The sequence below is a fragment of the Eublepharis macularius genome, chromosome 13 (assembly GCF_028583425.1).
Source record: "Eublepharis macularius isolate TG4126 chromosome 13, MPM_Emac_v1.0, whole genome shotgun sequence".
Classification (NCBI taxonomy): Eukaryota; Metazoa; Chordata; class Lepidosauria; order Squamata; family Eublepharidae; genus Eublepharis; species Eublepharis macularius.
Window position 1 is genome coordinate 8,098,824 of NC_072802.1, and position 23,922 is coordinate 8,122,745.

At 45.5% G+C, this 23,922-nt stretch overlaps 1 protein-coding gene across 4 annotated transcripts in view; it reads right to left on the reverse strand.

The window, feature by feature from the left end:
• The window catches only part of LOC129341053 (vascular endothelial growth factor receptor kdr-like), a 281,338-nt gene that overhangs the window by 173,109 nt on the left and 84,307 nt on the right, over positions 1-23,922 (reverse strand). For all 4 annotated transcript variants that reach the window (XM_054995953.1, XM_054995952.1, XM_054995951.1 and 1 more), the window contains exons 4-9: positions 17,980-18,107; positions 8,530-8,692; positions 8,101-8,237; positions 6,188-6,359; positions 4,518-4,635; positions 2,134-2,309 (exon numbers count right to left, since the gene is read on the reverse strand). In XM_054995953.1, coding sequence (XP_054851928.1) covers positions 2,134-2,309; positions 4,518-4,635; positions 6,188-6,359; positions 8,101-8,237; positions 8,530-8,692; positions 17,980-18,107 — 894 coding nt within the window. The remainder of the gene's footprint in view (positions 1-2,133; positions 2,310-4,517; positions 4,636-6,187; positions 6,360-8,100; positions 8,238-8,529; positions 8,693-17,979; positions 18,108-23,922) is intronic.

Consider the following 23,922-nt stretch of genomic DNA (forward strand, 5'->3'; position numbering starts at 1 on the left):
AGCAGAAGGGCACGTCTGTCAGTGGTTTCCACATATGCAAATTTTGGAGATTCAAACTAGACAACAGTCATTATAACTCTGAGAAATCTAAAACTGAATTTGAAATAGCCCTTTGTACAAATGATGAACATGTTATTTCTAAAATGTATAAACTTTTGTTGAGGTTTGAGATGGAGGAAGAGCAAGTAAAAGAATGTATGATTAAATGGGCGAAAAATTGTGGACATGATATATTAATGGAGCAATGGGAAAATATGTGGACAAGAGGGCTGAAATTCACATTAAACTCCAGTATTAAAGAAATTTTTTACAAAATGATGTATCGTTGGTATATGACGCCTGAAAAATTAGCTAGAATGTATAAGGGGGTGTCAAATATATGTTGGAAATGTGCTAAACAAGAAGGGACATTTTTTCATGTGTGGCGGACATGTAAGAAAGCAAAGAGTTTTTGGTTGCAGATACAATCATTGATTCAGAAGATTAAACTTCAGCTGAAACCAGAGACTTTTCTGTTGGGAATAATGGACAGCCAGTTGGAAAAAAGTTTTAGAACACTGTTTTTATACTTCATTACAGCAGCAAGAGTATTTTATGCACAAAAGCGGAAAACTACAACATTGCCTACGGTGGAGGAATGGTTGACAGAAGTTTTGGAGTTTGCGTTAACGGCAAAACTTACTGCGTTAATTAGAGAAAGGACATTAGTTAACTTCTTGACTGAATGGAAACCGTTAATAGACTTTTTGCATGAAATGGATAACAAGGATTTGTTGACATCTGGATTTATGGATTAAGAAACAGGAACAATAGAAAAAAGAGGGGTTTTGTGACTAATTTAGAAAAAGTGGGACTCTAGAAATGATATATACTTGTTGCAGAGAAAATTGGAACTCAACTTCCAGTATAATTTAGGGGTTTTTTTGTTTTCTTCCCGCCCCCCTCTTAATTGTATAGATACATGTATTGTTAAGTGTGTTATGTTTAGAATTGAGTGTTTTCTTGTTCTCTATGTTTGTTGTTTATTGTGTTGTGGTGTGTAGTTTATAGTTTAAATCAGGGCTTTTTTTCTGAGAAAAGAGGTGGTGGAACTCAGTGGGTTGCCCTCGGAGAAAATGGTCAAATGGCTGGTGGCCTCGCCCCCTGATCTCCAGACAGAGGGGAGTTGAGATTGCCCTCCGCGCTGCAGCGTGGAGGGCGATCTAAACTCCCCTCTGTCTGGAGATCAGGGGGCGGGGCCACCAGCCATGTGACCATTTTCAAGAGGCTCCAGAACTCCGTTCCACCGCGTTCCAGCTGAAAAAAAGCCCTGGTTTAAATAAAGAAAATTTTAATACAGCTTATCTTTACACAGTAAAATCCAATTGCAAAGTGCATTGGAAATGGATTAAAAGTGCATTATTCAGCATGTTAGACCACTTAGTCAGCTTGTGGTCCAGATATAAATCACATAACACCATACTGACACATCTTGTCTTTGCCTGCAGCTGAATTTGTGCCAGTCCTTTCCAAGGCGTGATTTAACCAAGGAACATGTGAAGAGATGAACGCACCTCCAAACAGTTGCAGAGTGCATAACACCGCTGAAAAAACACAAAGAGGTCTTACCTACAGGAAACCACCTCCAGATCCGAGGGTGATGTTTCTAAACTGAGTTCTGGCATCATTTTTTCTATAAATTAAGCATGAACTCCACACCTTCACCCTTCCCAGCTGGCTCCTTTCCTCTCCCTCTGTTCTACAGTAGGCTAGAATCCAGTCAGTGTCTTCTGGGTCCTAATGCCCTATAGTTTCAACCCCCCCCCATACATATTTTCTCCTTCCCTGCACACCTGTAGACTGCCTGCTGCATGGATGCCTTCATCACATCCCTGTGGTATCCATCAACTATCAATTTAAGACTTCAGAACAGAAACACAGCTGATTCTTTGTTTTTCTGTAATGCACAGACCATGGCTGAAGTAGCCCTGCAGGAGTAATAATAATCATATCTTTTGTCTGTATACCTATCATATCTCCGTGCATCAATTAAACAAGCAGCACGGCTTGCATCTGCACACCATTCCTGGCTGGCTTGGAAAGTGGAAGCAGAGAAAAAAGTGGTAGACTTAGCCAGCTTTACCAGATGCTTACCCAACACAACCAGATGAATTGTGAGGTTTTCATAGAGGCGATGTTTAGTGTTGCTTAGGGATATGGTGTAGTTCCCAGCATGCTTTGTTCTCAGATCCCTTATGACCAGCCTGTACTTCAGAGGATCTGGTTCGTAGCAGGAGCTGTTCTCAGCAATCAGCTTGCCATCCTTGTACCTATTTTGAACAACAAAGAAGGGGAATCAAAGATGGTTGATACAGGCAATGCAGCAATCCCATTACAGGGTTACCATTTAAACTGGGCTTAGAGTTAGAACCTTTTTTAATTTTTATTTTACCCCTGGGACTCACATCGCCATGCTAAACTTGTGACCACCTGGCCAGATGATCTTGCCACCACCTGGTCATATCATCTACCAGAACTCCCTCCATGAGTAGGACCTATCATGAAGCTAGCTTCCTTGCTCTTGTTGGAGACTGACATTTCCACGGATGAGGATGGATCAGTGGTGCTCACAGCACAACACTCCAGGCTCACTCAGTGAGAGATGATGCAGATGTGAGTGCAGGAGGTAGGGGCACAGCACCACAGGAATGCCAGTTCGCAGGGCAAATATAAAGCATGGACTCGCTCTTATACAGAAGTGCTCCAATCTGCTGAATTTGCACACACATTTGGGGGAGGGGGGGAAGGCAGGGCTTTTTTTCAGTGGGAATGCAGTGGAACCGAGTTCTGGCACCTCTTGAAAATGGTCACATGGCTGGTGGCCCCGCCCCCTGATCTCCAGACAGAGGGGAGTTGAGATTGCCCTCCGCGCCACTGGAGATCAGGGGGCAGGGCCACCAGCCATGTGACCATTTTCACAGAGAGTGATTTAAAACTTTAAAAAACTCCCGCCTTGTTCCAGCTGACCCAAAGTGACCTCATTGGGCGGTCCCGAGTTCCACCACTGAGTTCCACCACCTCTTTTCCCAGAAAAAAAGCCCTGGGGGGAGGAATCTTTGAAATGCTGTCTAGTCATCCCCCAGTAAACTTATCATTAATGGGACTATCAGGAGTGGAGAGCAGAAGTACCAAATTATAAATCATACTTCATGGAGCAATGGATTCCTGTCTTAGAATTCTTGACAAAAGATGATTCTGTAATAAAATCTCAGGACTATACAGCTTGCTTATCTATTTTTGAATTCAACATTTCTGTATGAGACCAAGATTCTACGAAAAGTGGAGGCAGTCTATCCCGAAATCTGATGCCAAATGTAAATAACAATATTTTTTGTATATAGTTTATTGGAAATGTGATACCAATAATGTTATGTTTATTGTATAAAATTCTACAACAAAAATTAAATACAAGTTTATGAATAAATAAAAAAAGAGAGGGGATCTGGAGTACAAAATTCTGCATACCCAGGATGGTCAGGGGACACCTAAGAACTCCACCTACCTCCTTTTTTACTCATGCTTTGACCTGACGCAATGCTGGCGGTCTCAGGGTTCCCCAACAGCTAGAAACCTCTCTAGAAACCTATAATTATTCATTTTCATCGTTTACCTGACATAAAATCATGGAAAATGTTCTCCAGCAGAAAGAGAGCATGTGCTATGTTTTCCATTGTGTTATGTTTTTACTATGTGAAGTGTGCAATTATGGATTGTTACAGAGCTTCTTTGTTCCACTGAGGACTGGTGAGTTCTTCTCCCCGCCCCTCTTCTTTAAATGGGGGGTGGGCAAGGCAATCTTTTCTCCTGATGCCTGTGGTGGATCTTGGTAGCATTGGCCACCCCACTGTGAATACACCATACCCTCAAAGAGGGTGACAGTTTTATGCTTCTTCTAGGTGCCTTTTCCGGCATGGAAAGGGAGATGAGCCAAGAGATCCTGTGACATCTTTGGAGCACTCTCCCATTTCTGGTGGAAGCTGATGTGTCCAGTGTCTCTGGTGGGAAGTGAGCCCAGGATGCCCTACCTGGTTGGCCTTTGATCCTGTGCCTGCACAAGGGAGTTACCTTTGCCTTCTAGGGATTCCCTACTCACTTTAACAGAGGAAACAAATGTAATGCACATGGATATCCACCAGAAAGCCTTTTCTGGAGTCATTGAGAAACCATGTATATAGGGACACATGTAGGGCATGTACTAAAGTAACAAAATAGCACAAGGTTTTCAGCACGTTTAGGAATGCTGCCAAAGTCTCACAAAATAGCAGCACAGCATACATTATTTGCCCTTCTGCTCGTAGTTGTGGAAGGACGGAAGGAAGGAAGGTGAAGACAGACGAAATTACGAATGTGGTGGAGGACGTGGTCTATGTTTTATGGTTGGTGAACATGCATTGAGCCCATTCTCACCGCACTGACATAATTCCACCACCTCCACTCGGAGTTTTGTCTTTTCCTTATCAGTCCACACTGGTACTGACCAGATCACATTGGGGCGGGGAAAACCATCGACCTTCCAAGCCAGTTTCAGCATCTTCTGCCCAGCTGTAGCCTCATAATTCCGTTCTTTCTTATAGAAAACCTTGAGGAAAGCTTTCCCTTAGGTAAAGAAGAAAAAGAGCAGATGTTTATTTGCAAAACAATCAGGAAGTTACAGATGAAAGTGGTGGGACAAAACAGAACTGCTCTTCCAGTGCATGTCCCAGTGCTGGCATGGGAAAAGAAGAGCAGCCAAGCAGGAGTTAGTAGGAGGCAAGCAAACAAACAGACAGCAGAACCTTTTAGCTACCTATCTGTTCTTCACTTGTATGCAGCTGAATATGCACAATGGATGCGTTTGCATTTGGATCTCTGCCTACGTAACTGCAAAATTATAAATTCTCCAACCCGTTAGGAAGTAGCTGCATTTTAACACGACTAGCAGACCTTATTGGTATTTTCTGACACTTTGCACAATCTACACCAATAGCAGCCTAAGCAGAATTAGAAAAAGAAGCACTGCAGGTTTCCAGAACGCTGGAAATGGAAAACAAGTGTTTGGGAACCAAATGTTTTGTATGGATTTGAAAACGACTGTGTACACATCCCTGCCGAAAACAAAGCAAGAACCATCTGCATGCAGAGGAGGCCACTCCCTGCGCTTCCGGATGCATTGCTGGTTTGGGCTTGCCTGACTGAAAGAAGGCAGGCCAGAGCAATGACTTGCGCAGGTGCACAGACCTCTTCTGAAGGTCAGGCCCATGTATGTCACCCTGAGCTTTTTGGAGCAAGGGGGAGACAAAGCGTTTGTTTCTTCCCTCTTCCAAAGACAGGTTAGGCTGTGAGAGAGTGGCTGGCCCCAGGTCACCCAGTTAGCAAGATGGCTCAGAGCCAAGCTACAAGTGACGCCTGACACAGGTTGGACACTTGTCAGCTTCCCTCAAGTTTTGATGGGAAATGTAGGCGTCCTGGTTTTACAGCTTGGCTCTCCATTACAGCTGCAAGACCAGGATGCCTACATTTCCCATCAAAACTTGAGGGAAGCTGACAAGTGTCCAACCTGTGTCAGGCGTCACTTGTAGCTTGGCTCTCAGCAAGGATTTGAAGCCAGGCCTTCCCAATTCTAGTCTGACCCTCTAACCTTTATGCAACACTGGCCAATGCTCTTAGCAGAAAGAGGACCAATGTGAAGGTAAAATGGAAGATAAAGCCATGTAAATTGTCCTGACCTCCCTGGAGAAATGGAGGCTAAATGCCCAGGGTATCTAGAGCTGATCGCTCATGAAGCTGCTCTTTACACATTACACAGTGCACAGGTTGGAGCTGGGATTGTGATAAAGGGACTTTAGCCTTCCTGCCAGACCCACTTTTTCAACATGAAATGTTCCAAGTGCACCATCTGGACCACTGAGAAACCCCAATACTCTAATTGGCAGTGGCTCCCCAGGGTCTGGGGCCAAGGTCTTTCAGATCACCTACTACCTGGCCCTTTTAACTGGAGGTGCTGGAGACTGAACCTGGGACTTTCGGGATGCAAAGCACTGAGCCGCAGCCCTGACCCTGTACAGACAAGTTGCACCATGGAGGCCATGGCAGCCTGCACAAGAGGTATTTCTGACCCGTTACTGCTTTCCGACCTAGTTGCATTGCAGTATGTTGAGCTCCATCTTACTGAATACTGTGACTGTGACATTGGCCTCCAGTTCCTTCTTTGTGTTGTTGGCGACCCGCCCTCTGCAAATGTACAAGCCTCTGTCTTCCATTGAAACATTCTCGATGGTCACATTGCTGGTGCCTTTATACACGTGCTCATGTCGGTCCAAAGCTTTGACAGGCTTATGCTCCTAAAGGGGAGACAGAGTGCAGTCTCAAATATACTGTCAGCATTTCTAAAACTGCCTCAAGCAGATATTGGGAAAGGGGGGATACAGCGTGCTAAGTAAGTAGATTAATAACCTGATGAGCAGCAGCATACTTTCAGCTCCGAAATTTGGTGAGAACTGGCAGGGAGGCCTTTCACTGCACCACATGCCTTGGAGGTAGGAGACAGCTAGTGCCACGGTGACCTCCTACACGTGAGGTGCCACAGCACACAAGGAAGAGCCTATTGCGGCTTAGGGACAGCCCTGGTGGTGGTGGAGGAGAATGCCCTCAAGTCATAGCTGACTTACGGTGACCCCTGATGGGGTTTTCATGGCAAGAGACTATCAGAGGTGGTTTGCCATTACCTGCCTCTGCAGCCCTGGTCTTCCTTGGAGGTCTCCCATCAAATTACCAAGCAAGGCGGACCCTGCTTAGCTTCTGAGATCTGACGAGATCAGGCTCACCTGGGCTATCCAGGTCAGGGCAGAGACAGACCTAGGAGTCTTGAAATGGGCCAAATGGATTGTAGAATCCATTTCAGCTTCTGTTATCAATTGCAGACATTGACAGAACAGCTGCAATAATTCTTCTTGCCACCCAGACATTCAAGAACAAAACCAAGTATTCCCCACTCATCACCACAAGCAATGTATTTACAACAACGCCCATACAAGGGCACCATAGCCTCTTAGACAGGGTGGAGCCAATGGATGCCTTGACCTACTTGGAACACTGATTTGCCCCACCTACGAATTGTTCATGTTTAAATTACTAATAATTCCACCCTCATCTAGATGGTCCAGGCTAGCCCGATCTTGTCCGATCTTAGAAGCTAAACAGGGTCAGCCCTAGTTAGTACTTGGATGGGAGACCACCAAGAAGTCCAGAGGTGCTACATTGTGGAAGGCAATGACAAATCACCTCTGTTCACCTCTTACTGAGTCACCATAAATCAGCTGCAACTTGATGGCACTTACACCTTGGTGGTGGGGGTGGAGGAGAGTGCCGTCAAGTCAGAGCTGGCTTATGGCGACCCCTGGTGGGGTTTTCATGGCAAGAGACATGAAACTGGCAGTGAGGCCTTTCACTGCACCATGTGTCTTGAAAGTAGGAGACAGCTAGTGCCACAGTGACCTCTCCTACACGTGAGGTGCCACAGCACACAAGGAAGAGCCTAATGCTGCTTAGGGACAGCCCTGGTGGTGGAGGAGGAGAGTGCCCTCGAATCATAGCTGACTTACCCCTGATGGGGTTTTCATGGCAAGAGGCCAACAGAGGGGTTTGCCAGTGCCTGTCCTCGCAGCCCTGGTCTTCGCTGGAAGTCTCCCATCCAATTACTAACCAAGGCTGACCTTGCTTAGCTTCTGAGATCTGACAAGATTGGGCTCACCTGGGCTATCCAGGTCAGGACACCTTACACACACACAAAGCACATCTACATCTTGGCTTGCGGAGAGGGTTTTCCTGTTTTCCACAAAGAAACTCTGGGAAACTTGGCCATCCCACGTGGCAAAGGTGGCTGGCTATTACTCTTCCCTTAGCCTGCACTTCATTATCTGCATGGTGCCCAGAAACGGTTCTAGTCGCGTCACAGATGAGATCCTGATGATATGCTCAAGAACTGAGGTCACAGAACACTGAGGAGTGAAGTGCCCTGCCGTCTCTTTCTCTGACCACAGACAAGCTGTTGCCTCAGCCAAGGGAAATGTGGCAATGACTCACTCTCCCCCTTGGGTACTTCCAATCAAAGACAATCCGCCCATTGGAGAAGGTTTCAGCAGCACACTGCAGGTGGAGAGTTTCTCCAACCAGTAGCTTTTGCGGAGTGGCTTTCAAAACCAAGTTCTGTATTCGGTCCTCTGAAAGAAACCAAAATGAAGTATTAAGTCAAAATTAAAGCAACAGATCTTGAAATGCTATAATATCAAATTCTCAGAGAATATTTGGGAAATATCTGAGATAGTCTCGGAGAATATCTGATGAGCACTCCATATTGTCCTTCGCATGGGGGCGGGATTTTCAAAGTACGTGAATGGCAGCGCATTTGTTTGGTTCCAGCATGAACTGGATCCAGCTCCAGTGATGGAAGTCATGACAGAAAGCCCCGCCCATGCCAGCCCTCAGCACACGCAGCAAACGCAAGTCACTCACCCACTTTCTGTGGCCAGTACAAGGACGTGTATGTGACTCCATCCACATTAGCGACACATTTGAGCATGGCACTGAAGAATTCAAAGGAGGGTGACGTGATCAGGAATCCTCTCTTGGGGTCCCATTCCCTCCGCTTCTGGCTGAACACATCAGTGGATGAACTCTGGGCAAAAATGAGACAGAGATGTCACTCTCGGCTGGGAACGATACCCAAGCAGAAAGGTTCTGCCTCACCTCTTCCCTTTGAAACTTATTCCTTTGTGGCCTCCCCCACTCAAAATTGACGTTGCAAGCTCCTCAGGGCAGGGACCTGGTTTTCTTTCTCCTTCATCCTTACGTCACTCTGTAAAGCACTATACAGATGGCTGGTGGTACATTAACATCCTACTATATAAAAGGCAAACAGTGTTGCCGACAACTCACTTTTTATCCCCGGACAGGGGCAGGAAGTGGGGATAAGAACAGAGTCATGGGAAACACAGTTTGCCTTTCCACGGTCTCCTTGGGGCCTCTAGAGGCCTGGGAAGGCCCAGCACAACTGGAGGAAGGCCTGGCGCTGCGGCACTGGGCCATTCCGCTGCTTCAGGGCTCCCAGAGGCCCAGAAAGCATCAGCCCAGCTATGGGAAGACCCAGTGCGGCAGCAGGAAGGGGCCTGTAGGTGTGCCTGTACCAGGCCTCTGAAGGGTCATGGAGATGGCAGCCCGCTGTGGTGCAGTGTGGCAGCCCAGCCCAGTGGCCCAATGTGGTGTGGTGGCCCATCCCAGTGGCCCGCTGCAGTGTGGCAGGCCAGCCCAGTGGGCGTCCCCACAGCTAGAGCCCATTGTATTGTGTCACAACGGGCTCTGGTGCTAATATGTGTATAAAGAGTGCAATCATAAGCAGGTCTACTCAGAAGTAAGTCCCATTTTATTCAGCGTGGCTTACTTGTACGTAAGTGTTCTTACGACTGCATCCACAGTGATGTAAAAGGTCAGTGTGGTGTGGTCAGAATAATAATAATAATAAATAATAATAATGGTTCCTATATGCCACCTTTCTGGACAGATCAGTGCTATTATCCACACTAGACTGATGGGGAGATGGGCTGAGAGGAGCAGCTTACCCAAGGCCTCCTGCTGAGCTCATGGCCGTAGTGGGATTCAAACCAGCAAAGTGCTGATTCACAGCCCAACAACTTAACCACTATGCTACAGCAGCTCTGGACTCCTTGTAGGAAAGGCAGTATAAACATGTACTTCAGATACATACATCTGTGGTTGCACACCCATTACAAGCCTTAACCAACACTTCATAAGCCTTTCTCTGTTTAGAGCTGATGGGTTTTATCTTCCTATAATAACTTTCCTTTAGGGTGAGGACACAGGGAAATGTTACTCCGCGTAGAATCTGCTGCCTGGAACAACTGGAAGCCCAGCCTCATAGCCTGACCTCATGGGGAAAAGAACAATAGTGCGCCCGAGAGAAGCAAGTTTAGAAAAATGCATTATTGGTAGGAGATAAGATGCTGTACAGGCTGATCTCCAGGAGACAATACACCTTTCTGAGTAAGGGCCAAACTAGATGTGACCACAGGGGCGCCACTGCCATTTCAAAGGCATTTCAATGTGCAGAGAGGGCAGCCCCCCATGCACCTTTTCAAATGCCAAAGCGGTCACACACTTCCCCAGCTGTTTTTGCACTTGAAAAGGTATGTGTGCGGGGAGGGGGGGGGACAAGACTGCCACCCTGTGGGCCTGATCAGGATTTTTACAGCATCTTTGAATCATTTTAAAGTGGCACTTTAAAATCTTCACGGTGGCCACAAGGATGCTGCCATGTCTAGTTTGGCTCACATTTGTGAAGAGATCTTGTGGCCCCTTTAAGACTAACCAAGTTTTAGTCCAGCATAAGCTTCAGTGGGTTGCAGCCCACATCTTTAGATGCAATGAGATAATCTTCACTATACAGACATGGTATACAGGTATACAGAAAAAACAAACAGCCTGCAGAGGATCAGTGAGCTGTGAAATGCAGAAAGTACAGGGTGCCTTGTAATGGAAGTAGAATTCCAACCTAATCAAGAAAAACACAGAGACAGGTCACTAGCTTGGCTAACTAGGTCACCACCTGCAGTGGGTGAGGAGGAAAAGGGCTGGGAAATGTAATCATGCAAACACAATTCTGTATCAGTGAAATGTTCCACTGTTCGCATGCTTCCTGCAGCCATCCAAGTAAATGGACAACACAAATGGTAGAGAACTACGCGTGAGGGGATGTGTTTGTATTTATTTTGTTTGTATTTATCCAAGTAAATGGGGCAGAGTACTGCACTCTAGAAGACAGTCTAGAAAGAAAATGACCACCCTTGTCTTTCACTTTGGGGTCAGAAATGGAACAGGGAGATTCAGCAGGAACTGGAAAAGGCTCGGCAAGGAGAACCCGGACACAGCAAGGATGCTCTGAGCAGTCAGAAGCATCTCCCAGAGACGGTCACCTGAAGGCTGTGTGTGCAGAGTCTCAGCAGCCCCAAAAGATGGAGGCCAGCAGTGATGCTCAGCCCTAACACCTTAATGGAGGTGAGTCAGCGAAAAAACGGGTGGGCAAGTTCTCTCCAGACTGCTAAACGCCCCTCCGGTTGGAAAATGGGCAGTTGCCCCAGCCTCCACATCTCCCGTTTTGTACTGCTGGCTGGCTGAGAAACTTCTGTTTGCATGCTGCTTTCCCAACCAGCTAGCTTGCCCTGGAGCCCATTTCTAGTGCTGTTGCAAGCCACACCCTTCTGACCAAGCTAAAGGCAGTTGGGGGGGGGCACTGCAGCTTGAGAACTGAAAAGATTCTCCTTTCTCCATGCAAGAAGGAACACTTTCAATGTCTAATCTGTTACATGTTAGCAAGAGGGAAGAGAAAACAATGGGGCAGCTGGATGCAGAATCTGGGCCCCCATTTCGTCACCCCTGATAGATGTTGTTGCTTTTCCTGCTTTGTAAGATCAACAGAGGACCAGCTTGGTACAGGATACTGCCGTTGACAGTTACATTGAAAATGTTATGGCAACTGACTTGGTGTTACCTCTGCACATTGAGCGCCACAGTGGAGCAACATCAGGGCAATTCACTGTAACCGTGCGCGTTGTGTCCTTCTGTTGGTTCCTCTTCGGTGAACGAATCCTCCTCCTTAAAGACTATTTGTTCACCCCCCTCCCCCCAGTATTAATTTTATATTAGGGAGGAAAATGTTGAAATCTTCAATTTCAGGCTCAGCCCTGGGAACTAATCTAATTCAGCTGCCATGTGCAGTTAGGATCTTTTTAATATTAGCAGCCTGTACACTTCCCCATAAATATTTAAAGGGTGTGGAGTGCACTTATTTTAAAGTATAATGGAAACATAAGAAATGTAATTTATGATGGGAAAGTATCTTTGCCACAGGAATAACAAAACTGAATAAAACTGAATATTATGACTTTGTGGCTGAATGTCCCTGATGGTCAGAAAAAGGGGATAGGAAAATGCTTTTAGGAAGGCCCACAGATGAAAATTCTTCATATAACATTTGAAAACATATAAGCACTTATACAGGAAAAAAAGCAAGCCATGGCTTGAAAAGATACTATGGTATTTTTCCTCTCTGCTGTAGTTTATCGCTGATTAGTGATTAATTTTGGAAGAGGATGTTCTAAATTTGTCTGATCACTTGACTCCTTCCTTCTCTGCCCCCTCGACTTCCTCAGAGTACAGGAAGCAGCCAGAATGGCTCCACATAACATTTCCAGACAAGGGCAAAACAACAAATAGTACTTCCTTAAATGGGAACAGCATAACCAGTGCCCAAGGTGAAAACACACACACCTTCACCCAGAGGTTCATCCACTTTGCGGCCAAGAGGCACCTTCTTTTTGGCAGAAGCTCCCACCACCCCATTTGTCTTCATTCTTTGGCTCAGATTTTCTAATAGCTCAAAATGGAAACATTCGTCCTTCTGAAGAGATCATAGCACAGACAAGGCTCTTCCACTCAGTACCAAGAAATGACCAGCAAGGAGTTTGATGCAAAGCCAGGTGGGGAACGACTAGGACCTTAATAACAAAGCACTGAACTCTGAGGCTCAATGACAAGCGTGAGAAACAATCTCAAGGTTCCAGAGAGGCTGCAAGGCCAATATTTGCCCTTGGTGCAAACCTTTGGAACTCAAAGGCAACACCCCACGGCTAGCTTACCAGCAGCATTTACGGGAAACCAAAGGGAAGGTTCTCACTATACCTGCCAAGAGGAAGAAATAGAGAAGAGGTAGCTTTCACTTCCCAAGTATGGAGATAAGATGGGGCATGCAGATGTGGAGGTGTTCCATGAGAAGGGATTTGTTCTTCACTACACAATGTGAAACTTTAGCTTAAAAATTTAAATTCAACTGCTTTAGACATTGCTGGCATCACATACGACATCTCAGAAGCTGCGGACTCTTGACCCTAAATGTCATTGCACACCACCTTGCAGATGCCCTCAGATTGAAAGTACCTCTATGTCAGATATCAAATAGTGTCAATACCAGGGCTTTTTTTCTGGGAAAAGAGGTGGGTTGCCCTCGGAGAAAATGGTCACATGGCTGGTGGCCTCGCCCCCTGATCTCCAGACAGAGGGGAGTTTAGAGTGCCCTCCGCGCCGCTCAACTCCCCTCTGTCTGGAGATCAGGGGGCGGGGCCACCAGCCATGTGACCATTTTCAAGAGGTTCCAGAACTCCGTTCCACCACGTTCCAGTTAAAAAAAAGCCCTGGTCAATACTGAAATCAAATATAAGAAGATATCAAACGAGCATATCAAATATTTAGTGATTCTTTGGAATTGGGAGTCTCTCGGAAGATTATTCAGTATCCAAACTACATATGAGAATAATCACATTTGGAATTCAAGATCATGGGGAAAGAGAAAACTGAACATAGTCAGACGAACTTCAGACTTTAGAAAAGCTATTTTCACCAGGTTCAAAGATATGCTGGGTACAACCCCATAGTGAGAAATATTCAGGGAGAAGGGAGTTCAAGATGAGTGGGAGTTTCTTAAAAGCAGTGAGGGCACAGTCACCAATGATTCCTGTGAGAAGGAAAAGTGGGAGACAGCTAAAGAGGCCAGGGTGGCTCAATAAACAACTTTCTAATGAGTTGAGAATTAAAAAGGATACACTGAAGAAAGGGAAGGATGGGCATATGACAAACAATAGCCAGTGCTTGTAGGGAGAGTGTTAGGCTAAAGCTCAGTATAACAGGCTAGCTAGAGGCGCTAAACTCAACAAAAAAGGGATATTTGATTATGTTTGGAGCAAGAAAAATAACAAGTAGTAGGCCCACTGCAGGGAGAAGAAATTGGAATTCTAATAAGTGACAGAGAGAAGGCAGAACTGCTCAACTCCAACTTTGCCTCAGTCTTCGCTTGCAAGCAAAACTGTACTTAACCTGGGCTTAACCTTAATTTAACAAGATGAAGGAAGGGATTTGCAACCTAGGATAGACATATGGGTAGCACATAAACACCTAACTTCTTAAATGAAATCAAGCCCTCAGGCCCAAATGAATGGTATCCTAAGGTAGTACAGGAATTGGCTGATGTAGTTTCAGAGCCTCTGTCTATAATCTATAATCTTTGAGAATTCTTGGAGAGCAGATGAGGTGCCAGAAGACTGGAGGTGGACAAACGTTGTCTCCACCTTCAAGAAAGAGAAAAAGGAGAATCCGGGTAACTACTGAGCTGTCAGCTTGACGTCCATACCTGGAAAGCTTCTAGAACAACTAATCAAGCAGTATATTGTCGAAGGCTTTCATGGCCAGAGAACATTAGTTGTTGTAGATTTTCCGGGCTGTATGGCCGTGGTCTTGGCATTGTAGTTCCTGTGTGACACTGAGAGATCTCTGTCTTTCAGTGCTACACCTCCGAAGATGCCAGTCACAGCTGCTGGCGAAACATCAGGAACTACAATGCCAAGACCACGGCCATACAGCCCGGAAAATCTACAACTAATCAAGCAGTCTTTGAGCATTTAGAACAGAAGGCTGTGATTACTAAGTCTGTATCTAAAGAATGCTTGCAAATGCTTATTCTCCTGGAGAGGAGTGGCAACGGGAGTGCCTCAGGGATCCGTGTTGTTCAACATCTTTATAAATTACTTTCAGTTTGATGAAGGAATAGAAGGGATGTTCATTAAATTTTCAGATGATACTAAATTGGAAGAGGTAGTGAATACAGTAAAAAATAGAATCAAGATTCAGGATAATCTTGACAGGCTGAAAAACTGGGCCAAAACTAAAAAAATGAATTTCAACAGAGATAAATGTTAAATTCTGCCATTTAGGTAGAAAAAAATCAAATGCATAATTATAGAAGGAGTGAGACTCATCTTGGCAGTCGTACATGTGAAAAGGAACTAGGGGTCTTAGTAGACCATACACTGGCTGTGAGTCAGCAGAGTGATGCAGCAGCTAAAAAGGCAAATGCAGTTTTGGGCTGCATCAACAGAAGTCTAGGGTCCAAATTATATGAAGTAATGGCATCATTTTACTCTGCCCTGGTTAAGACTTCATTTGGAGTACTGTATTTAATTTTGGCCACCACAGTTTTAAAAGGATGTTGACAAGCTGGAACATGTACAAAGGAGGGCTAGAAAGGAGGTAAGGGGTCTGGAGACCAAGTCCTATGAGGAAAGACTGAAAGGAGTTGGGTATGTTTAGCCTGGAGAGGAGACGGTTGAGAGGTGATATGATAGCCATCTTTAAATATCTGAAGGGCTGTCACATAGAGGATGGAGCAGTTTTCTGTTCCTCCAGAGGTCTGGAACAGAACCAGTGAGTTAAAATTAAAGCAAAAGAGTTTTCAGCTAAACATCAGGAGGAACTTCCTGACAGTTTCAGTGGTTCCTCAGTGGAACAGGCTTCCTTGGGAGGTGGTGGGCTCTCCTCCTTCGGAGGATTTTAAGCAGAGGCTGACCTGAATAGCCCAGACAAGCCCAATCTCATCAGATCTTGGAAGTTAAGCAGGGTCAGCCCTGGTTAGTAATTGGTTGGGAGACATCCAAGGAAGACCAGGGTTGCAGAGGCCAGCAATAGCAAACCACCTCTGTTAGTCTCTTACCATGAAAACCCTACCAGAGGTCATCATAAGTCAACCATGACTTGAAGGTACTTCACCACCAAGCAGAGGCCAGGTGTCCATCTGTCAGCAATGCTGTTTCTACGACTCAGAATGAAATTAGGCAAATCGGGAGAGGGAGACGAGGAAGGGATGAGCCGGTGCTAGGCTCCTGTCACCCTTTCTTATGTGTCCAGGGAAATGCCAACTGCCATTTTGGAGTCCTGAAGGAATTTTCTTCTAAACAAGATTGCCCAGGGATCCTGGAGGTTTTTTGCCTTCCTCTGAGCACAAAACAGTGCTCACCGGGGGAGGTGGAGGGGATAGCTGTGAATTTCCTGCATTGTGCAGGGGTTGGACTAGATGACCTTTGGGTTCACTTCCAGCTCTATGTTTCTATGAATTAGGAGAAAATTCATTTCAGCTCCAGCACAAGAACAGTGAAGGGCAAACCTCAAGCAACTGTACAATTTCAAGTGACACCCTGTTACACCTACACTTTAGTAAATTTAATTGAGAGAAAGAGGTGCAAGCTAGCACTCTCTTTCTTGAGTAAAATTACTTGCGAATTAGTATAATTTGCCCTCTTGTCACCAGATCATTAATACAGCCACATGCTACTTTTCTCTGTACCCTAAAAGGGAAAAGATGCAGGGACAGCAGATCAGCTGCCTTTATAGGATTGTCTCTTTATGTATTTATTTATTCAAAATACTTCTACCCTGCTTTTCTTAAAACAAGGAGCCAAATCAGCTACATATAGACTTATTAATAAAGGAGATATTTCAAAAGCACTAGAAGTGCTTTCACATGCAAAGGACACCAGACTGTGGCCTCGCTGCTCCTGGCTCTTTACACTGTTCAGGGAAGCAGGGAGCAAGTAACTATACGGTCTTTGCCATGTTAACCTGAAAAGCAGCTGGCATGATGTTGCTGCTAAAAAATCAGTGGTGTGAGCCAGGAAGTCTTGAGTTTAAATCTCGCTTAAACTATAAATTCATTAGGTAGCTTTAGGCAAATCAGGCATTCACAGCCTCATCTTTTTCCCCTTCTACAGTCTAGGGAAAATGATGCTGACTTACCTTAAAGGGGGCAAGATTCAGGTCCAGGAGCATCTTCAAGACCAAGTAGATTTCCAGGGTAGGATCTTTTGAGAGTCAAAGCTTCCTGCATAAGTATCTGACAAAGGGAACTCTGACTCTTGAAAGCTCACACCCTAGGAAACTAGTTGGTCTTTAGGATGCTCCTGGACCCAAATCTTGCTCTTCTACTACAGATCAACATCTGAAATTACCTTAAAGGATTATTCAAGAGGCCTGCTTATTGAGATAATGCACATGAAGAATTCTGACTATTGGGGAAAAGGGCTATTTATTTATGTATTATATTAGATTTTTAGTCCGCCCTCCCTGCTGAGCGTGATAGAGAAGCACTATTGGAGGAAAGGAAAAGAAGAGACGCTATTACAGATCCTAATAAAGTTCTACAATCACCTGCCCTGTTTCCAGTTTAATTAGCACCACTCAGAGGCTCTGTTCCTACCAGACCTAATCCCAAGGCTTGCCCAAGATATTATGGCACCTCAGGCAGAAATCCCCTTCATTCATTCATTCATTCATTCATTCATTCATTCATTCATTCATTCATTCTGTTATACTCTGCCTTTAAACCCCCTGACTAATTAACCTTACCAACCTTTTCCACAAGCCACACTGAAATGAACAGGAACTATATAAGAAAATAGCCCTTCACTTCAATCTGACTCACACAAGACTTCCCTAACAGAGTGAGTCCTGTTCCTGGATTGTGCCCCACAGATCAGTTTTATCTGCCTCCCATTCCCACTGAATCCCAGTGATAAGAGGGCATCTATGCTAGTAGGGCATCTGTGCCCTACTAGTTGGTCATCTGTTGGTCAGCCCTACTAGCTGGCTTTGCAGACTAACTGGTTGGCAGCTGTACAACACAGGAGGGCTGGATGGGCTGCTGGGCTGGCCCAGGAAAGTACCTCTTATACTTTTATGCCACTGTTAATGGCTTGAAAGTTTAGTGGAAGATACACGGTTGTTTTGCTGAGTGGAGTGGAAGCATTCTGGCCAGCAGCTACTTTTTTCTTTTTAAAAATATTTTTATTCACGTAAAAAAAGTATACAATTAGACCCCCGGAGAGTGTAAAAGAATATACTAGCTTCAGACGTAAGGACAGTCAAAGAGAAAACCAAAGTCTATAGTCTTTTCTCTGTGTTAGGATCCCTCTGAGTTCCAAATAATCAAAGACAGGATTCCAGATCTCTTCATAACTGCTCCATTGCACACTTTGAGTGGCCAGCAGCTATTATGGAAAAAGTGACACTCACCAGCTGCAGGTCCGGCATAATATCTGGAGAGGTGACCCGGCAAGGTACAGTGATCACTTCAGTACCATTATGGATATAGATCACATCAGGATGTTTCGCGTAGGGGTCAACGAAAGGCTTCTTGTTATCTGCAGAACACAGAACGAGAATAACACAGACAGACAGACAGACAGACAGATTTAGTCATTGCTCAGTGCTGGGGAGGCCTTAACCAGGGCACCCAAAGAACCCCCAAATCTGAAGAACTAAGTTAAATAACAGTGATAAGAGGCAAACGGCTAAGGTTAATTACAAGTTAACTAGCTGTCAGGCACTTACTTGAGAATTCTCAAAGAACTCAAAGGGAATAGTTAATCTTCTAGCAGAAGTATACAACTTACCACTCAGATTGACTCCTTACTGGAAGATTGGGAAGTAGCCAACATGACACCAATTTGTAGCCAAAAGAAATGCAAAGGGGAACAAAGAAGCACAGTGCCAACAGAAACCATCATTACAGAACAAATGACTTCTGCCTCCTCTCCACTAATTGTTACAGAAGAGCATCCAGAACAGCAGCTTGCCCTTTCAACTAGATTAAAGTGGGTTTTTCTGTAATCCAATTTAATGGGCAAAGAACTGGGAGTCAGTAGACATCATGCCCCTATTGTGTATGTTGCAGAAGACTTTAGAACCCTGCAGTTTTAAATAGGTTTTTACAACCCCTGGAAGTGGCAGAACTCTTGCTGGCAGACTAATATTCCCAAGGCCTGCAATATATTATGCGACAGGAGCATTAAATAGTCTTGGCAGCAATTATCAAATGAAAACTGCACCCTGATTTACACAGAAGCTTTCCACCACTACTCCTTCAAACACTGCAGAGAAAAGAGGCAACAGCCTCCCTGGCTGCCTGCTATCCTCCCTTGCTACCTACGCCTGACAACCGGCCTTTCCCGATGTGAAGCAACCTCAATAGTTTCAGGAGGTCTCCTGCTGGACAGTTCCCCAAATACAGAACTGGGAACTGCTTGTGTCAAAGATGCAACATGTTACATGCGGTGTTACCCTGAGCCTGACATCCCCTACAGCTAAATCCTCCAATGCCTCTTCCTTCTCATGCCGCAGAGTCCAGGCATCTGTGCGCCAATCCCATTCAAAATGCCTCTCCACGCTACTGCCGGTAGCATGCTGTCATTTGGCTTTGCTCACAGATTAGGTATAAGAAATAGCAAGGGGAAGTGTGCATTTATTAATAATGTCTATATTCTGCTTTTTAATGATCGCTTTTAAAACAGTTTATGGAGAAAGCATAATTTAATGCAAAACAAGGAAAATAAAAATCAATTAAAACAAATCAGAACCATAAAAGGCAGCAAAAAGTCTGTCAGCCTCCATGTTGGTTAACAAGAGCCTAATTTCCAAACCGCAGAGGGAGAAATAACCCTGATTTGTCTCTGGAAGGAGAAATCAGGGTTAAATGAGCTCCTAGGGCAGAAATCCCCAACACAGTGCCATGAACAACACGAGGCTCACTAAGGTGTTTCTTGGTACCCAAAACACCTCGTCCTAAAAGCAAAGAACAAATCCTGGCTTTCCTTCAGCAAACTGGAGCAGGAGACACTCCAGAAGACCTCAAGAGGTATCCCCTCTGGCGATCCCCTTCATAGGAGGATGCTGGGCTTACAACCGTCCAATTTTGGGGGCAATTGTCCCTCATGGTAGCCGTTTTGTGTTGCTGCTCATTAGTTTTTCTCAAAACTGCAAAGGAGTCCACAGGCACAACTGAAAAGGCCCTATTCTTACCTTGCTTCCACAGAAAAGACTATTCTAAAACAAGACTAATTGACAGATCTTAATGTATGAATCAACAGGAAAAATAGTAGAGGGAAGGGGGAAAGGAAGAAGGAGTCCTGAGAGAACCATTACCTCCCCCCCTTTAGGGCCTGGAGAAGATGGTTGGTACAGAAGGCCTGAGGGCAGGGCCAGTTCTGGAAAAATAGTCCTGGGCCCCACTTTTGCTCTGCAGCAATGGCTGCAGTGATTCATGGGAGTTATAGTGGAGGAGTTTTAGGGAAGCCAGGTCCTTCCCTTCTGCTTCTCCAATCAGATTTCATGGCCTTCTAGCTAGTTGTTAAATAAAAATCAGACTTTTCTGAGCAGATCACAAAAGGCTTGGTAGTTTAGTCTCCTGAACTCAGAGTTGACCTATCACAACTATTTTTGTACCTCTGCAAAAGTCAGAGGCATCAAGATGATGCTTCACAAAAGGTCACTGGAATCTTGGTGCAACGACAAATGGAACACTGAAGGAAGGGGAAATCACAAGTAACTGCCCAGAATCATGTTGGAGCCCCGGACACCAGCGTGCCCATCTCTCTACCCAGGTGAACTCACCAAAAGAGGACAGAAATGGAAAGCCCAAGAGACAAATGACATCTTCTGCCCAGGGCTGCCCTTTGATCTTTGTCAATATGCTAGTAATAAATCTGATTTCTACTTCCTGACACCCTGAAACAGTATTCCATCATTCATCTGAAGGGACTAGGGCAGTAACTGGTAACGAGAGTGCCAGTCAGTCATGTGCCTGTGCATCCAGGCTGGGATGCCAGGGGTGAAGGCGCCCAGTGCTAGCCACCACCATTCCAACCCTGGTGAGTGAAACACAGCTAACAAATCACAGGGTGCTCAATAGGGAAGGTCCAAGAGGGACGTTTGAAGTACTATGGTAACTGAAAAGTGTAATTGTTCAAGCCTTAAAACATGGTGAGCAGCAGATAACAACAACATTTGATTTGTATGCCATCCAGGACAACCTGATGCCCACTCAGAGTGGTTTACAAAGTATGCTATTATTATCCCCACAACAATCACACTGTGAGGTGGGTAGGACTGAGAGAGCTCTGGAAGAGCTGTGACTGAGCTAAGGTCACCCAGCTGGCTTCAAGTGGAGGAGTAGGGAATCAAACCCAGTTCTCCAGATTAGAGTCCCGCCGCTCTTAACCAATAGACCAAACTGGCTCTCTGCACAGGATCTGCAGTGAATCGGGCCCTTCTTTCCCAGGGCTTTCCCAGCGTGCTCACTCAACTGGTGCAACAACCCCCAAACTGCCTCTGATTTCAATCATCTTGTATGGTACTCTCCCCCTCCAGCCCTCACTTAGCTGCTCACCACTTGTGGACCTCTCTCCAACTCTGCCTTGGCTTCCCTCATTTCTTTCCAGCCTCACTCTTCCCACCTGAGAAAGAGCAATTCTGTTTTCTAGGTCACAACCTAAAGGCAACAGCTGTTGGGAAATGATGCCCCAAGATTTAGCATTCCTTGCCTTACAGTCCAACTGGTAGGAGAGGTTAGATAAAAGGCTGTTGGAGCGTGCCAGATTTTTAAACTTGCCCTATCCCTGAGAGCTAATGAAATGTGAAATATACCAACTGATCACTTTTTGAAAAAAAAACAACCACTGCGGTGATGAGGGTAGGTGGGGGGAATACAAAAGGCAAACTCTTGTTTTATTCTTGCTTGAATGAAACAGAGAAGCTATACAACCTAGTGGTGAAGAATGCAAGACGAGGTCTCTGGAAACTTGTGTCCCAATCTCTGCTCAGCCATAAAAACTCACCTCCTGGGCCGGTCATTCTCTGCAGCCTAACTTTTACAAGGCCGTTAGATTCATTTGAAAGGAAAATGGAAGACAATTTTATGAAATGTAAAGCTAATTAAACTAAACAAATTAAAAATATTGAAGGAGCTGTTAAGAAAACCTCTGAGGATGTAAAGAAGTTGACCAATCAAGTGGAGACCCTGGACAGCAGAACAGCAGTGTTTGACAGAGAATTGGAGAAACATCAAGATAATTTAGCTTTATTGGAATTAAAGGAGAAAGAAACTGGCAGTCTCTTCCTACCTTCACAAATCTCCCCCCTCATGTTGCTGGAATGTTCTCCTCCACAATTTGTTTGGTTGTTTGTTTAATTCAAATTATATCCTGCCCTTCCCGCAAGCGGGCTCAGGGTAGCTTCCAACAAATATACTGTTAAAATACAATAAAAACCTATTAACAGATTAACACATTAAAATTCAGGCGCCATCAGACAGATCAGCTACTACTAGATCATCATAAGCCCCAGCACCACCATGATGTAACTCAAGGGCGGCTGCAAAAAGAGGGTGTGGCGGTCAGAAGGGGGACAAAAAGCTGGCCCCTAGTCAAAAGCCCGGTGGAACATCTCTGTCTTGCAGGCCCTGTGGATCTGTAATAGGTCCCACAGGGCCCGGATCTCCATTGGGAGAGTGTTCCACCAGACCAGGGCCAGGGCAGAAAAAGCCCTGGCCCTAGTTGAAGCCAGCCGAATGGCCCTTGGGCTGGGGACCACGAGAAGCTTCTTATCCGGAGAGCACAAGGCCCTGCGGGGGACATAATGGGAGAGGCGGTCCCGTAGGTATGCAGGTCCCAGTCTGTGGAGGGCTGTAAATACTTGAACTGGATCCGGAACTCAACTGGGAGCCAGTGCAGCTGGCACAACACAGAGTGGATATGTGCCCTAAACAGCGTCCCCGTAAAGGACACGTGCCGCTGCATTCTGGACCAGCTGTAACTTCCAGGTCAAGCTCACAGGCAGCCCAGCATAGAGCGAGTTGCAGTAGTCTAGTCTAGAGGTGACCGTTGCATGGATTACCGAAGCTAGGTCCTGGGGCCAAAGAATGGCTCCATTGAGGCATTTCAGGTTAAAAATATGGCACCAGGGAAAGGGTTTAACTCTTTGTCCCACACTGTGGTTCCAATCCAACCTAAGGCCTTACTCACCTGCCATTAAAAAAAAAAGGGAGCTTCAGTCATAGAACTCCCAGCCTCACATCTGGTTCATCGTGGAGGGAGAGAGAAGGCAGGACTGAAGCCAGGTGGAAAGGGACGGTGGGGCTAGATCTCAGCCACACTTCATAAATGTGCTGTAGACACATTTCTATACATGCCTCCCCCCCCACACACACCATTTGCTTTACAGGCATCATGACAAAAACCTTGCTCAGGGCACCCCGGAAATGCCAGACTTCAGTCATGGATGCCTACTTCAGATCTTTTGTTTCCAGCAAGCCCTTTCTTGGTTGTGCAAGTCCTTTCTGCAGGCTCACAAGCATCACATTCTTAGGTGTAATGTATTTCAAGATAACATTCACTGAATTGCTTGGTGGGAGCGTCTGTTGATTTCTAATGGTTGCTGTTTTAAATAGCAGGCTCCTTCTGAGTGGTCATTTCTAGGCAATTGTCTAGCCAGAGGCCAGAATGAAATCCCCTCTTGAGCTTGAAACCCAAGCTGGAGTTGGTTGCTCAGATCTGTTAAGCCTCTCCAACCCATAATAGCATTTGTGGATTTCGCAAGGGAGCACTAGTGGGTGACCTTGGCAGAAAGACACTGCTGGCTTTTAATGCCTGGCTGCAATAAACGGATGATTTGTGGCAAGATCAATATTAGAGTTAGAAATAAAGATGGTTCCTGCTCTTGCTTACAGGAGACCTGCAAAAGGCCTGTGATATTTCATGGATGGGGGGGGGGTGGAACACCCCTTTCTCTTTCCCTTTCCCCTCTCTTCCCCCCCTTTCATTTCAGCTCTCTTTCTCTCTCCTCCACACCCTAGTCGGTCCCTCTCTTTTTTCTTTTTCAGCTCCCCATATAACTTCAGCTTCTCCTTTGTCATGACTTCTCTTGTTTTCTGTCTCTCCCCCCCCACCCCAAGAAGGTTAAAAGTAACCAATAAAGGAGGGAATCTGGATTGGGCTCACAGTGCTGAAGAAAGCAGGTGAATTTTCCATTTTCTCAATAGTGGAAGGATTGACCAAGGAACGGAGGTGCCTGCTGTCATGGATGGGGTTGCACTTCTCCTAAGGGAGCAGGTTTGAAGCTTAGGGGTGCTCCCTGGCCCTACTGTAAAAGTAGGTGGTGGCTGAGCCCAAGAGTGCCTTTCAC